The sequence below is a fragment of the Miscanthus floridulus genome, chromosome 13, assembly GCF_019320115.1.
Source record: "Miscanthus floridulus cultivar M001 chromosome 13, ASM1932011v1, whole genome shotgun sequence".
In the NCBI taxonomy this organism is placed as follows: Eukaryota; Viridiplantae; Streptophyta; class Magnoliopsida; order Poales; family Poaceae; genus Miscanthus; species Miscanthus floridulus.
Window position 1 is genome coordinate 82,686,837 of NC_089592.1, and position 15,526 is coordinate 82,702,362.

A 15,526-nucleotide genomic window follows, 5' to 3' on the forward strand; every position below is an offset into this window, starting at 1 on the left:
TACACCAGCTAATAGCTAATAGTTAGTTGGACGGTAGACAACACATTAGCCAGCTAAGTAACTATTGATTGTGTTAGCTGGGAAAACCCAGCTAATAGCTAATCGTTAGTGTGTTAGCTAAGAAAAAACAGCTAACTAGCTAATTGTTAGTTCGATAGTAGGCAACACATTACTTAATCGTTATTAATTGTGTTAGCCGAAAAAAACAGCTAATAGCTGATCCTTAGTTGATGGTACGTAACACATTAGCTCATCGTTAGTTGGATGATGGGTAACACATTAGCTGGTTTAGTAACCGAGATAGCTAATCTTTAGTAACTAACTATTAGGCTAGTCTCGGTTGGAGGTGTCATGCATTTAATACTGACACTTGGCAACTTTGATGATTTGACAGGCTAATTACAAAGAGAAAGATATAGAGCTTCGTAGAGTATTATTAAGATAAAATCACAGTTACCAACACAAAAGCTGACACGTTAATCTTAGTACTAAGACTGGCCTCTCACATACTAACCTTAGCTAAGGGATCCACACGGTCCGTAAGTTTTCCACGACTAGCCTTAAGCTATAAGGGTTCCACACGGTCCGTTGGTTCTCCACTCCTGGTTATATTTCCAAGAAGTATTTATTTCTTCTGAACCCGTGGAACTACAGGAATTTGAAAGAAAATAGACAGTTCAATCCCAGCCGACATTTAAAAACAGGAACTGCGCAGCTCATCTCCATGCCTAACTACAACTAGTGTAAAGGTGCACAACCTTTCTTTTTTTCACCAAATCACAACAAAAGATTGACAGCAGCTGATCTCCATCGCCGTGTAGAAAACGCAGGTTGAACTGAACGAGAGATTCACAAGCAATCAGGACAAGACATGAGCATTGCATTTATCCCACAACTGCGATGCAAGAAAGCAAATACATTACCAGGCACAGTTAATATGTATCGCATACAAACCATAACGCTAAACTCCTTTTGCACACAGCTAACCAACCACTATTATTCTGTAAATAGGCACACCCTAACATAGATACACTGACGCACACCACTACGCTTCTGTTCTAGAACCTCAAGACTATCCTGAAGAGTCACACCTATACAATCTTCGACAACAGTTTTGTTAGTCTGTTTGGAAGCACCGGAGTTGGACTTGATCTGTTTTGCTTTCTTCACTACTGGACTGAGCAAAAGAACAAGACACCCCTGGCCTATGAAGAATTAGGCGGTTCATTTCAAGAATCTGACTCGGCAGTTCCTGAAAGGGTGACAAAATTGAAGACATTGGTCATGAACTCATGATGCTGTGGCCAACAGTCACAGCGAATCTTGGTGCAAGTGCTAGTGGACGATGAGACTTACCATCACCACAGAGCTGCTCAACTCGGCTTACAATGTGCTTGCCGTAAGTGTACTTCCTCAATGCTTGCATATGACCCTTTACACGGCTGAGCAGGAGTTCCCGCTGATTCTCATTGCATGTTTCAAGTATCTTCTGAACCACATAATTAGCATACTGGTCCTTCATCATTGCCTAATTGAATATAAAAGGTGGTTAGCAAATATAAGCTAACATCAAGACAGAAAGAAATAAGGTTACAGAAGAGACTCCTTTGGTGATCCAAGGATGGCAGCGGGGCAGGTCTGAACCCGAAACCCGCGGGTTTCAGACCCGGCGGGGCGGGGGCAGGTCCAGTTTTGGCCCCGCGGGTTTGTGGATTCGGGGACCCGAAACGGGGCGGGGCAGGTGCGGGTTTCAAATCTCCCCCGAAGGTGTCCGTCGGGGACCCGAAATTAAGCAATCCAGTAAAAAAAAGCCCATCATACCTGGCCCATGTAACCTGTAACCTAGGTATATAAGCAGCCAGCCCACCATTCTAGCACCAGCCCCGACCCCTTCCCAGCCGCCGGCACGAGCCCCGACTCCTTCCCAGTCGCCCGCACCAGCCCCGACCCCTTCCCAGTCGCTGGCACGAGCCCTGACTCCTCAGTCGCCCGCACCAGCCAGCGCACAGGGTGCTGGCGCGCAGCGCGGCAGGCGGCTGCGGAGGCCAGGCACGTGGCGGCGCGGCGTGACTCGCGGAAGGCGGCCAGGCGCGTGGCGGCGCGGCGCGGCTCGTGCAGGCGGCCATGCGCGCGGCACGGGCACACGGCCCTCAACCCCCACCGTTACGGAGTCAGAGAGAGCAGTCGCAGGTTGAAGCTCGCCAAGTCGCCATTCGTCTCCTCTCACATCTCATCCGTCTGTCCCCGGGTTTCGGGGACCCCGCGGGTTTGGGGGCGGGAGCAGATCTTCCCCCGAAACTAGATTCAGGGCAGGTTCGGGTTTCGTTGTCGGGTCTCGGGTGCGGATCCGCAGACGCTCCACCAGCCCCGAACCCGCCCCGTTGCCATCCATGAGATTCACAGCTCCCAGAAGCTGGAATAACTGAAAGACACCCATAGAATCATCTGATTGACTATGTACCGAACTGAGATCAGCTGCCCGTGTCTCGGCCTTACTTTCAGCCGGTTTGGCAGAGGAAGGGACTGAGGGAGGGATATAATGGAGGAAACACTTAACTACACTATCAAACATACCAGCAAATTGTCATTGCCCTCTGTCTGCTCCACAATCTGCCTGATCAGAAGATCCCGCTCCGCAATATCACCATGTTGAAAACACTTCTCTATCACATTTGATGCAAATTTATTTTGGCTCATGGTAATAACCTGCCCAGCCAATTTAGTAATAATTTGGCTCCTCTCATGAGCTTTTCCTCTTTCTAGAACATGCTGCAAAAGAAATAGAGAACAGTAAGCTGCCAAGGGAGGCATAAACATATCAAACATTGGAAGGGTCGTGGGAGAAACGGTGTTGAAGGATCCACTATATCAACTTACAAAGTAATTTTACCTGTGTAACATAGTTGCCATACTGATCTTGCGCAAGGATGCACGCCGACTGCAATATCTCATCTATTATGCACTGGCCTTGTGAGTTACCACCACAGTGCTCCAAAACTCTCTGCCCAGAATGATAATCATTGAAGCATGCACCAGAATCCATCACGAAATTCTAATAGATTATTACTGTAAATTCACCTGAATTACACGGCAACCATATGGGTGCATTGAAAGGCTAGCAACTTGTCCCTGAAAAGCAGATACTACAAAACCAATATGTTCTGTGGGGACAGACTCAATGCACTTCTGTATAACATGATTTCCATTTTGATCACGGACACATCGCATAACATGTCCATCAAGCTCATGAACTAGATCTATTTTCTGGTCAAGTTCCATAACTTCAAGAGCCTACATGTTTCGGGAGAGATGTTAGTGGAAGCAATAATCAATAATGATAGATGTAGTTGCTCACATTAAGCTAGATGATATCAAGAATCACATGAGAAACTAAGTTTTAAGTTGCTTGCACTGCATCACCAGTCCCACAGTACCATTAGCAGATTAACAGCAAATTTCTATGTACATAAAAGAGGTCATCTTTTCATATCATAGTTTTTCCCCCCTCATAATGTCATAGTGATTACGAAAAGATACCCCTCTAACAACGGCATGCAGTGAATGATGGATATTGTGATAGAACCCTGCTGCTTTTTTGCAATAATAGAAGGGAAGAAAAAAAGAATTTATGTATAAAGACAGAGACTAGCAACGAAAAACACTGATCAGTAGAACATAAACTAAAAAGGAATTGATCCCACAGATACTTGTGATAGAATATTAAACACCACAAGTTTCAAATGCTCACTCTAGTACTGCAGGTATGCTCATATAAACCTTAATTGAAGTTTTCATATGAACCACTAACACTGCACATGCACTCAAGATCAGAAGGACATCTCACAATGGCACTCATTTTACAAAGACTGAAGCCAGGCAGCTTTTGAAGTAGTTGGAGACTTACAAGCATCACATGTTGATGAAAAACAAAATGCTATGTACAAACAGAATTGAGAAATAGAAAGGCTTGTATAACATATTCTATATTTTCATAATTGTTACAAAAGATGTGCCTGTTACATTAAAAAAACAAAAGATGTGCCTGGGTCCTTAAACTTACCTTGGATTCTCATCTAGGTTCATAAACTCTCAAAGTGAGAATCTGGGTCATGCAACTTTAAAGTGCTTCACTATAGGTCCAAATAGGGACCTGGTTTATCACTTGGAGTGAACAACTTAAAATGTTCAAAGGACCTAGAGCCTCACTTTGAGAGTTTGTGGACTTAGGTGAGAATCCTGGAAAGTTTAAGAGCCTAGGTGCGCTTTGCTCTTATTAAAAATTAGTCACATCTAACTTAATTATATTAAGCAAAGATTAAAGAGTACCTTCTGGATTACACGGCAGCCATACATCTGAAGACTCAATGGCAAAACATGACCAACAAGCTTGGTGGCAAGATCCCTCCTTTGCTCACGAGTTCCATGTTCAAAAAACTGCAGTGATTACAAACTTATGTTTACTGGTTACAAGTAACAATGCATGGCAATTAATGGGCCACGAGATTCACCCTTGCAACAGCATACCTTTTGGATCACGTAATTCCCGAAAACGTCAGTCATTAATGATGAAGCATGAGGAAGAACCTCCGCAAACACAGATGCCTTCTCTTCGGCAGTGCAGTTTTCCAACTTCTGCTGGATGAATCGGCTACCATGTTGGTCAGCACTGAGATCAAGAATACATCCAAACCTTTGTTTGTTAGAATGGATGTTAAGACAGGATATGGACTAAACCAACAATCAACACCGGAGAACTAACCTGTATTCAACTATACGACCTGTGATGTCAGATAGCTCAACCCTGCGTGCTCTGTTGGACTTTAACTCTTCTAAGAAAGAGCAGGTCTTTGATTCATCAAACTTCTGTCTTTCTCGCTGCCCTTGAATCCCAGGACTATCCGTGATATTTCTTGAGGGGGACTGAAATCCAACAGCGTCATTTCTCCTACCAGGAGGCAATACTCCAGGCAACGTTTGTCCTTGAAACACTGGACTTGTAGGATAAGTCATCGGCACTCCGACGTAGGATGAGATGCCTTGATAATTTGGAACAGTCCCTCCTCTTCTGGGTGTAGGAGAATTAGGAAAGCCAGTTCTTGGAAGTGGAAGCCTCTGATCAGATGGATATGCTGCTTGGGGTATCATCTTTTGTGGATCAAAGCTTTCAGCTGGATTCCCAACAACAGTAAATCTTGGACCCATTGTATTGTATTGATTTCCACCAGTATACTGAAATAAAGAGGGATGCTGAAAGAAATTAATGAAGTTCGGATCGGGAATGGACGGCTGCATACCAGCCCCAAGTTGTCCGTATACTTTATATGACTGCATAAAATCTGTTCCCCCTGTAAGATCCCCTGCTGGAGGAAATCCAGATGGCCTGCCACTAAAGCTTGGAGTCATAGGACTGTCAAGAGGTGTAGCAAGAGGACCTTGGGGAGCATAGCCAGCCATAAAAGGTGGCAAAATGGAACCACTTACAGCGTACCCACCAGTTCCAATTGAGGTTGGAAAAGCATTAGCAGGGTGCACATTCTGATAATAAGGGTTTCCAAAAGAATTTGGTGTATAGAAAGGTGTTGTCATACTAGGCTGCGGTAAAAATTGGTGCATGTCACCAGCAGGTAACTTGAGCTGAGCATGAGACAAGTTATCAACAAAAGGTATATGGGGAAGATGGGGTCCTTGAGTAGTCATTTGAATAGGGTCACCTTGGGCTGGGAGAAAGGAGCCATACTGCTGCAAGACATTGTCCTGCCACCTCTGCTTGACAGGTGAGGATGTATGGCCATCCAAACTTAACTTCAAATTCTTCATACTGGAGTCCACATTATCAAGTTCAGTAACAGCTGCACCACTGCCAAGAACAACATTTCCATGTTTGGTGTCTACAGCTGCCTTTTCTTGCTGAGAAGTTTGTATACCAGTTTTGCTAGCAGAATATGATGAACTGGAAAGGGGCGGCGATGAAAGGTCACTGCTAACAGTACTTTTCAGTGGGCTTTTTGGTGTCCAAGAGTTCAGGTCTGATTGCTTGACAGCATCAACTGACAAACTCCTTGTCAAACTTATGTCACAATATACAGGCATGGAATCACCAGTGTTGCTATTTGAAGGATTAGAAGATGACCTATCAGGCAAAGAAGCAGCACTCTGTTGAAAGCTCTCCTAAGGAAATATTAAACAGATGATGAGACCATTTGTGACAGTCAAGAGAAAACCAAAGCTTCAATTCAAACTTCATTTGTAAGTGCAAAAGGGAAAAGAGTGAAGTAACAATTGGGAAGGAACAAGCAAATACAGTAAGACTAACATACTACACAAAGCACAAATGTTGCATCACTCCAGATCTCTTCCAAAACTTGTTAAAGGCTAATAATCTGTGGCAATTGCTTTTGGAAAGCATTTTTTTACTGTTTTCACTTTTCAAATAGGTTTACTAATTATAATAGCTGATATAGTAGAATGTAAAACTAGCCAATTATTTCCCACGTTTTTTAAAAAAAATAGACAATTCCAAAGTGTAGTGATCTAGATAGACTTGTAGTGCTGAAATTTGGTCTGTCGCGTGGTAAGAAATTGAGTAAGAATGGAGCAATACCTTTAAGGCCTTGTTTGGATGTAGTCGGATTCGCATCAATCCACATGCATTGGGGTGGATTGGAGTGGAACTTGAACTAAATTTCATCCCAATCCACCCCAACACATGCGGATTGAGGTGAATCTGACAACATCCAAACAAGGCCTAAATGTTCAAAAGAAACTTTACCTTTTACCTATTAAAAGGAACCTTACTATAAAGTTTTTACCTATACAAAGATCACTAAGTATCAGCTAAAGCAGGGCTGAAATATTGGCCTGTGCCATATAAGAACAATAATGTTTATCCCTACTTTTGGATACAACAAATTCAGTGGCCTCATAATAAGGTAACCATTGCACAAGTATGTTGAAAAGTTCATATGTTATTTCAGGTTCAAGCAAGTAAAAGGCCATAGCATCCCTGCTCATTCATGTGCCCCTAAAGTAAATTATAAGGTGTCAACATACCAACAAACTACTAACTAGCATGTTTCAGAACCACAATTTCAGAATTTTCTCTGGCACATATAACTACAGATTGAATTCATGCAGAAGTCCAAAGCAAAAAAATGGTACATATAACTATGAAGGTAGGATGCAACGGCTATGACAAAAAAGGGGTAATTAATCCATGTCGAGCACTCACCAGACTAAAATCCTGGCTCTGAAAGTTGGATGCACTGGAGATAATCTGGGCATCCTCCACTGAACTTGAATCCAATCTTGGAGATTTATCATCCTCCGGTTCTTCTTTGTGAGTTGACAGTGTAGATCGAGGAACATATATCGAGCCTTTGCTGCTGTTATCTTGGGAGACTACCCTCCACTCTTTAGCCTTGCCAACACGGTTCATTAATCGGCGGCTCTCTCTTGAAATAAGTGGCGGAGGGAGCCTTGGATTCAGATTCACCTTGGAGCCATAATACTCAAAATATGCTGGATCAGCACGTAGTTGCTCCTCAGACTTCGAACTGTCAGTTATGTTATCCAAGGTTGCCAAACTAGCTTCAAAGCTCCCACTCTGCTGGCCAATGAGATGGCCAAGAGCAGCAAGAGATCCTTCCATGCTAGGCGGTGCGCTTCCACTGCGATTTGGAACAGATTTGCTCCAGCCCCCATAAACCCCAGTGCCATTATCCACAAATCCCAAATCTTCCCCTGAAAGGCCACCCACTGAAGAGTCAAATGCACCAAATCCCTTACTCCAGTCCCTAGCCCCCGTCCCACCAATTAATCGGACAGCACTCTCAGTAGCCATTAGACTGCAGAGAAAGAAATTTGGTTTGTAAGTGCTCATCAATTGATACGATATATAAGAATTCTTGTTACTTCCTCAACTAGAATATTGAGCCTAAATGCTTGCCGATGTAACTAGTAACAAGAATCAGTGTAAAGCAAATGCATTCGAGATTTCATGCCTAGCAGTCCATGTATTCGATAAAGAGACAAGCTAGCAGAAAAATATACATGGGTAACTAAATATGCTGCTTTGGCCAGATAATACCATATATGCAGAACTTTGACAGCATGGGGCCTCAATTCAAATACAGAAACATAGAAGTGAATCTCAATCGACGTAAATGGCAAGTTGCAAAGTGAGCCAGTGATTTGGTCAGACGTTTGCTAGCATCTAGCGCCACAACTACAGTTGTGCCAATGACTCAGATAAGGCACCAAAAGATAATGCCTTTGGGGTGTAATCATGCGCATATCCATCGAACTGCACAAAACCGATGCCACTGCCTACCTCAGCAATCTGACACCTTCCAGTTTTTTACACGATCTAATGGGGGAAAAAATAAAATTCCAATGCGAGATCAAATGATTTAGCCATTGCACTAATTCCCCAAGAGAAAGGACACTTTTTTTTCACAAACAAACCCAGAATGCAGTCCAAAAGCAGATGAAAATCGAAAGAGTAGCTAAATTCAGGAACAAGCACAAACCAATCGACAGCTAGAACTCATTCCTCCGATTCCACCAATGGGAATCCTTAGAATCGCAACAACACATGCATCCCTCTCGCACAACAGCAACTTGCCAACACTCAAGTAGTCAAGCTCCAACCACAGCCCGAAATTCTCCCCCAAAAATCAAGCAAACGCAAGCACGCCAATCATCACACCTCTACACCAGTCAGCAGGGGAGATAACGAAACAAGGAGAGGGAAAGGTGTAACCTTGCCGCCTCCAAGTCAGTCGGCTGGCCCGAAACCCTAGGCAACAAATCATCAGCACCACCACCTGTAGTCATCCTCCCAAAGCTCTCCCAGCAAAAGGCATTCCCCGTTTCTCCAGGGGCACCAACCACCTTGGCCTTATCCACCATCTCTCTGCCAGGAGCTATCCTTTGCTCCGCCACTGCCGCTTTACCCTTTCCCTTTTTTCTACTTGGTGGAGACGACAATAGACCAGGGGGGGACCGGTCGGTCGCTTATAAAAGCCTCAAAATGCCTGTGCTGGCATGAGGCTGGATATGACCGCAGCAACGTGTTACGGATGTGAGGCAGGGATGTGATGGACAGGATCATAAAGCGTCATTTGCGTACACGGAGATTGGGGATGCGTTTTAACCTTTCCTTTGAAAAATAAACAGAGTTTGGGTGTTTTTTAAGGAAGGAATGGACCTTTGAGATGGCAAATGTCTTGCTAAAGGTAAACATAATCCATAATAAGTATGATAACAGTAGGTGAAAAGAATTTATGTCATTTTTGTCCTTTCATCTAGACATGTTTGTTTAGTACTGTGGATAGTATTGTTTGTAATGAGGCAAAATGAATGTTCTTCGTAATAATGAAAATTGGTTAGTTACTGGTCATCAATTGCCTAAATATGCTAGTAAATCATCCTAAATGTGAAACACCCTCTATTGCTTTCTCAGCTGATTATTGCAGCCTAAATTTTTTTAGTGCAACAAGTAACAATAAGTTTGTCAAGCGAATGCATTATAGATCCACTCCAAACAGTTCATATATATCAGATAAAGAGAGAAGCACACAGAAAGAGAAACATACACAAAGGGTAATGCTACTTGGGTCTCGTAAGTAAACACCATAGTAGCCAAACTTTAATGGCTCAGGGCCTCAGAAAAAATGAAAGACAGAAAAATAACAGTAGAATCTGAATTGGTGTATGTACATGACAAATGGACAAATTGCCAAAGTGAGCCAGCCATTTGGCGTAGCATCTAGCGCCCCAACTGCATTTGAGATAAGGCACCAAACGACAAGACCTTCGGGGTGTAATCATGCAGATATCCATCGGATTGAACACCAACCTCGTACCCTGCCTACCTCAGCAATCCGACACCTCCCATTCCCCTCCACACAATCTAGTGGAGGGGAAAAACAAAAAAAAAAATCATACGAGTTGAAACACGAGCTAGCCTGGACTGGTTCCCCAAGCGCAAAACCAGATGAAACACGACCAAATTCAGGAAGCCCAGAAACATTCCTACGATTCCAACAAAGGAAGCCCTTCACCCCCAACCCAGAATCACAACTACGCACGCATTCCCCTCTAGCAAAGCCAAAGGCGACTTGCCACTACTCGAGCAGCCAAAAAAATATTTCCCCAAAAAAATCCAGCAGACGCTAGGGCGCTAGCAGCCCGCCACGACACAGGTCAACAGAGGAGGTGACGGAACAGGGAGGGGGGGAGAGGGGAAAGGCGCGACCTTGCGGCCTCCAGGCCGGCCGGCCGGCAGCCCGAAACCCTAGGCGGCCGAGCAAGTCCACCAGCAGTCCTCGTCCTCCTCCGCCCGGAGCTCGGCCCGCGACAAGCCTCCCGCTTTCTCCGGCGCCGGCGCCTCCAACCGCGTTGGCCTTATCCACACCTTCGGAAAACACTTCTTCACTCGGGAAGCTTTTCCTTCGCTCCTCCTCCTCCACCTCCACGCACGCTTTTCCCTTTTTCTTTTGGCGACGCGGTGGAGAAGACGATGGACGACGGGGTAGTTGAATCGGTGCGTGCAGCCGTACCGAGCGGTGGTGGCTGTGTGAGACCGCCGCGGCGTGCTTTGGGGTTCGTGCCGGGTGGCGATGTGCGGCGGGGATGGAGGCGGGCGGAGTCACGAGGCGGCGTCGGTCTGCCTTCTGCGTGCGGGGACCTAGGACGGCAGGGATTCTGCGCCATTTTCGCTACGCGTACACCGGAGATTGTGGACGCGCCGCTTTAAGCCTTCCTTTGGCAAAGTGGTGCTTGGCCTCTGTTAAAGTCAGGTGACTGAAAATCAGTGACTTATAAAGTTATATCTGTTTGGTTGTAGATGATTTATAAGTTGGTGGTGTTTTTTAAAAGGTGTGGGCCCCACGCGAAAAAGGGTGGCTTATAAGTTTTAAGCAGGGGTGAACCAGCTTATTTCTTATAAGCAGGGATGACTTATAAGTTGGTGATGTTTGGCAAAATAAGTCACTTATTTTGCTTTTTAACTTATAAGTTCATTTTTTAACTTATAAGTAGGTGACTTATTTGGAACTAAGGGCCTGTTTGATTTCCATAAGTCAGGTGACTTATTAAATCAGGTGACTGAAAATCAGTCATGCATATTTGGTTGTAGATAACTTATAAGCTGTGGGCCCCACGCAGAAAAGGGTGACTTATAAGTTTTAAGCAGGGGTGACTTATAAGCTGATGGTGTTTGGCAAAATAAGTCACTTATTTTACTTTTTAACTTACAAGTATGTGACTTATTTGAAACCAAACAGCCCCAACATGGCCGAAGGCCAGCCCCATCGCTCCAAGCTGGCTAGGTGCCCCAGCTTCCACGTCGGCGTATAAGGTCCAAATCACTCTGCAGCCTGTTCGGCTGGGGCTGAAACGATCGTATACGATCGTGGATTATTACTGCTGACTAGTTTAGTGTGAGAGAAAAATATTCTTCTAACTGAAAATTTACGACCGTTTACGAGAGAAAAATACTCTTCTAACTGAAAATTTACAATCGTTTACGACGAGCAAAGAGGCTGCTGGCTAGTGGCTTCGCAGAACGTCAGAAATGCTTGCAGAAGAACCAGCGCCTCGTCTGCCAAAAGACTGAAGATCCTAAGCACGCGCTGTGTTGAGAGCTGTTGATACCTCGTCAGAGAAAACAGCTAAAAGCTCTGATCAAAGGGTAAAGGCTGGTTCGGTTAGCTGGTTCGTATCGTTGCTGGTTCATAAAGAAATACTGTTGGCTGGTCTGTGTGGGAGAAAAATACTATTTCGACTAGAAATTTACGATCGTATAAACCAAACGAACATGCTATTGGTTCTGACATAAAGTACTGGACCTACACTGCCTGCAGTGGCGGATCCACGGGGAGGGGGGGCTAGGGGGGCAGCAGCCCCCCGTGAGAGTGATTTTCCTTTGTATTTACTGTAGAAAAAAAACGTGATTTCACCGTTAATCTTCGACATTTGTTCTAAATCTCTATTGATTAGCCCCCCGAGGCGCTCATCTTGGCTCCGCTAATGACTGCCTGCGTTGCCCGATGCACACCCTCGCTATTGCTCATATGCATGGCGTGTCACTTCTATCTGTGGCATACAACCTTGTTAGCCCGCGTTGGGCAAGCCCTAAAGAGGAGATGGAGAATGTCATGCTAAACCCATATTTATGCGTATGATTGGGGGTGAAATATGCTATTTTCGTCCATTCATCTATCATATGTACATGTTTGTTTTTGTGTTATGGATAGTGTTTATTTATGAAACATTATTGTCGTTGAAAACGATGTTTGTTGAAGACAAGCATTGTTATCACTACTATGAGCATTACTTCATATTTATTCCAAGGGTGATTGGATTATTTCAGCCACCTTCAATTCATTCTTATTTAGTAGGTTGCACATAAGCAAAGCAACTTCAGTGACATAGGAATTATAAGGCAAAGTGAGATGAAAGCTCCAACTAATAAAATCCATGGAAGTTGTTTCCAAAACTTATTATGGCATAATTAAATGCAATTAGAGCCTATTAAGGCCAAAAAAATGAAACTATCCATGTAGAAGGTTGCAACCATTAATCGAATTTTATTAGGTATCGTGACACGGAAACAACAAAGTGAAATTGTCCATTTGGATTGGCCTCGTGCACTAAATGTAACTAGTTGATTAAGCTCCTTTTTTTTGGTGGTAGTCTGCGTATGCCGAATCTTCAACTTAGCTTCATAACTTTTTACTAACCTATTCTTTCGTTGAAAGGTGACATGGCTATTGTAGCTAAGCGCTAGTTGACTTCATCAACCTCAATTAGTCAACCTAGTATATTAGATTAGAGGCATTCATATAGGTAGGGTTTATAGATACTCGACGATGTGTTTACTGTGATTTCATCGATCTTAATTTCTACGCCTCATACCCTCCAATACGGTTGAGTGCACGTGAGGAGGTAGAGTGTGTGTACAAGCACATACCTTTATGATTGTACACATCGATGTTGTATTGTTTTTTAAAGTGAATATCTTATTTGGATTATTGGTTGGCCGGATACATTAGACAAGCAACACATCTTTTCCTTGGAAATCGTGTTTTCCCTTTTTTCTCTCCTCACTCTAGAAGCGTTTAACATTGTTCCGACTATGTCCTTGGTCCTCCAGAGATTAAGAAAATCCGATGAATATCATATTGCCATCATTATGATCTCCGGAGGATCACTACATGCTTAATTTTTTTTCTTGGTAATGCTGAACTAGGTAAGTTGGTATTCTCGTGGTGCACCGTGTGTCTACATGAGTATTTATTTAAGTCTTTCTTGACTAGTTCCAGTACTTTTGCGGTCAAGGGAACGCGCTCCGCCGTTGCGCTGAAAAGGCTCGGAAGTTGGACCTACACGGCTCGACCTCATCCGTCGGCAGTCCTCAAGTCAATACGCAGAGAGAGCTAGCAATTTCAAGGGTGCACTGTGCACACGCGTGTGTATATCGTCCAAGGCTCACTTTAATGTCTGAATTTTTAAAGTAACTATTTCAGTCCTCATTTTTTGCCTTTTAAACTTAGTTTTATCCTAGAACTATTGAAATAACCGTTTTGGCCCTTAAACTTTGTATCTTAGCCTCAATTTTACCGATGAACTACCAAAGTTGGTCCCTAATTTTTTCTTTTCCTGCTAAACTTAGTTTTATCCGTCGGCAGTCCAAAACATTTAAAAAATGTGTACATTCCCCTTCAGTCGGTGGCAATGGCCTTTCACGCCATAGGACTGATTTTCATGAAATTGAGGTATTGCACTTGATGTATGTTACTTGTGTTTCTATCTTCAGGCTGCACAGTTTTATTCACTGATATAGTGAAATTCGGTCATGGCCTCATGGGAACTTCATTTTTGTGTTCAAAGTTTTGAACATGATGGGCTCTTGTATGCAGCCTTAGAAAATGAGGATGTAATTGATATTAGAACCAGTACTCATTTTGTGAAGTTTGTACTCTCTTCATTTGGCTTGCAGGTCAAAAAGGTCGTTGAGCCAATTTACTCTCTTCATTTTCCTTTTGCTGGCTCTCTGGCTATATGCATATTAGAGGCGCTGCTTATTTCATTATTTGCATGAAGCTCGAGAATGGTGAGCTTTCTCTTTTAACCTTTCTTGTCAGGTATAGCACCATCAATTCAGTATTACAATATGATATATGTTTGGGAGGAAAAAAACATACGTTCTGCAAACCATTTGCCTGACATTCCATAGTCTGAGCAGGGTTGTTTCATGACCCAATGCATAACTGCAGTGGTGGACTTAAACAATATCCTAAGGGGCCACTAATCATGAAACCATTTAACTATGGATTACTGTACGTTTTTTTCTAGAGGTGCTACACATATTTGATATGTGATGTAACTTTGAAATTTAAAGCAACCGTAATCGCTTGTGCATTAGGAGTCCCTTGATTATATATTTACATGTGCTTGTAGTTTGCTGTTTGGGTAGAAACAAACATGCCAACTTAGCTTGTGAATGGAGAGCACAGACGAATAACGATTTCTTAACAGAGTTGGATTTAGACAGAAAAATATAAGAACAAAGGGACCAAGGGAGAGGGAGTTCTTTCTCAGCTTGTAATTTGCCATGAAATCTCCTTTTAGTTTGATTTACATCATGATTTGTCACTGTAGGATTTTTCTTGTTTTAAAAATTTTTCAGCCCCACGAGCACAGGCTTGGTTATGCTCTCAGAAAATACTTTTGAGGTTATTTAGGGTTCTGTTTGATTTATTTATGCTTGTTCTGACAGTGTCTTTATGCTTTATATAGGTTTACACAGACTTGTTTCGACAAGTGCATTGAGAGAAGGTACAAATATGATCAGTCTTGTCGGGTACCTTAGAACGGGGTACCCCAAGCAAACATCAAACGGGTCGCTAAAATCCCATCTAAAAAATAAAGATAGAAGGTAAGCCGTGGGCCCCTCACTTGCCACGACCGAGCCCACTGGGCCCTCCTCCACCTCGCCTCGAGCCTCGAGCAGGAGGTCTCGGCATCCTGGAACAAACTCCGCCTCGCGCGAGGCTCCCCAGGGTAGGCCTCGGCAGGGGGCGCCGAGCCTCAGCAGGGGGCGCCGTCTCCGTCTCGCCCGAGGTTCTCCAGGGAAGGCCTCGGCAGGGGTACATTCTCCGTATCGCGCGAGGCGTCTCGCGCAAGGCCTCGGCAAGGAGTCCGATCCCCGTCTCGCGCGAGGCCCCAGCCTCCGTGTCGCTCGAGGCCGGGTCGCCCGCAGCCCGTCACCCCCCCGCCTCGACCGACCCCCCAGACAACGTGTCATGTCCCATTAATGCTTCAACCACTCCCGCAATCTCAGCCGGACGACGGCTCAACGCCACAGAATGGCCGACGCGACCCAAGGTCGCATCAGCGCCATGCCGGCCGGGACAGGGTACGGCGGGGATTACCGGCCACTGTGTCCTAACGTTGTATCCACGATCAGCGCCATACCGGCTGGGACAGGGTACGGCGGGGATTACCGGCCACTGTGTCC

At 44.3% G+C, this 15,526-nt stretch overlaps 1 protein-coding gene across 1 annotated transcript; it reads right to left on the minus strand.

The window, feature by feature from the left end:
- Window positions 1-848: 848 nt before the first annotated feature.
- LOC136499039 (pumilio homolog 5-like) lies at window positions 849-10,552 on the minus strand. Its single transcript, XM_066494742.1, has 10 exons — window positions 10,259-10,552; window positions 7,229-7,844; window positions 4,760-6,168; window positions 4,525-4,666; window positions 4,327-4,434; window positions 3,079-3,291; window positions 2,891-3,001; window positions 2,575-2,769; window positions 1,357-1,528; window positions 849-1,252 (listed from the first exon to the last, which is right to left on the minus strand). The coding sequence occupies exons 2-10, from the start codon at window positions 7,838-7,840 to the stop codon at window positions 1,230-1,232; spliced, it is 2,985 nt and encodes a 994-aa protein (XP_066350839.1). The 5' UTR covers window positions 7,841-7,844; window positions 10,259-10,552; the 3' UTR covers window positions 849-1,229.
- Window positions 10,553-15,526: the final 4,974 nt, after the last annotated feature.

What these genes read in the sequence shown, in the direction of transcription:
- LOC136499039 (XM_066494742.1), bottom strand. Translation starts at nt 7,840, where the DNA reads ATGGCTACTGAGAGTGCTGTCCGATTAATTGGTGGGACGGGGGCTAGG. An exon ending in AGAGCCAGGATTTTAGTCTG is followed by an intron (nt 6,169 to 7,228) that starts GTGAGTGCTCGA and finishes ATATTTCCTTAG; the next exon opens with GAGAGCTTTCAACAGAGTGC. An exon ending in GGAATTACGTGATCCAAAAG is followed by an intron (nt 4,435 to 4,524) that starts GTATGCTGTTGC and finishes TAATCACTGCAG; the next exon opens with TTTTTTGAACATGGAACTCG.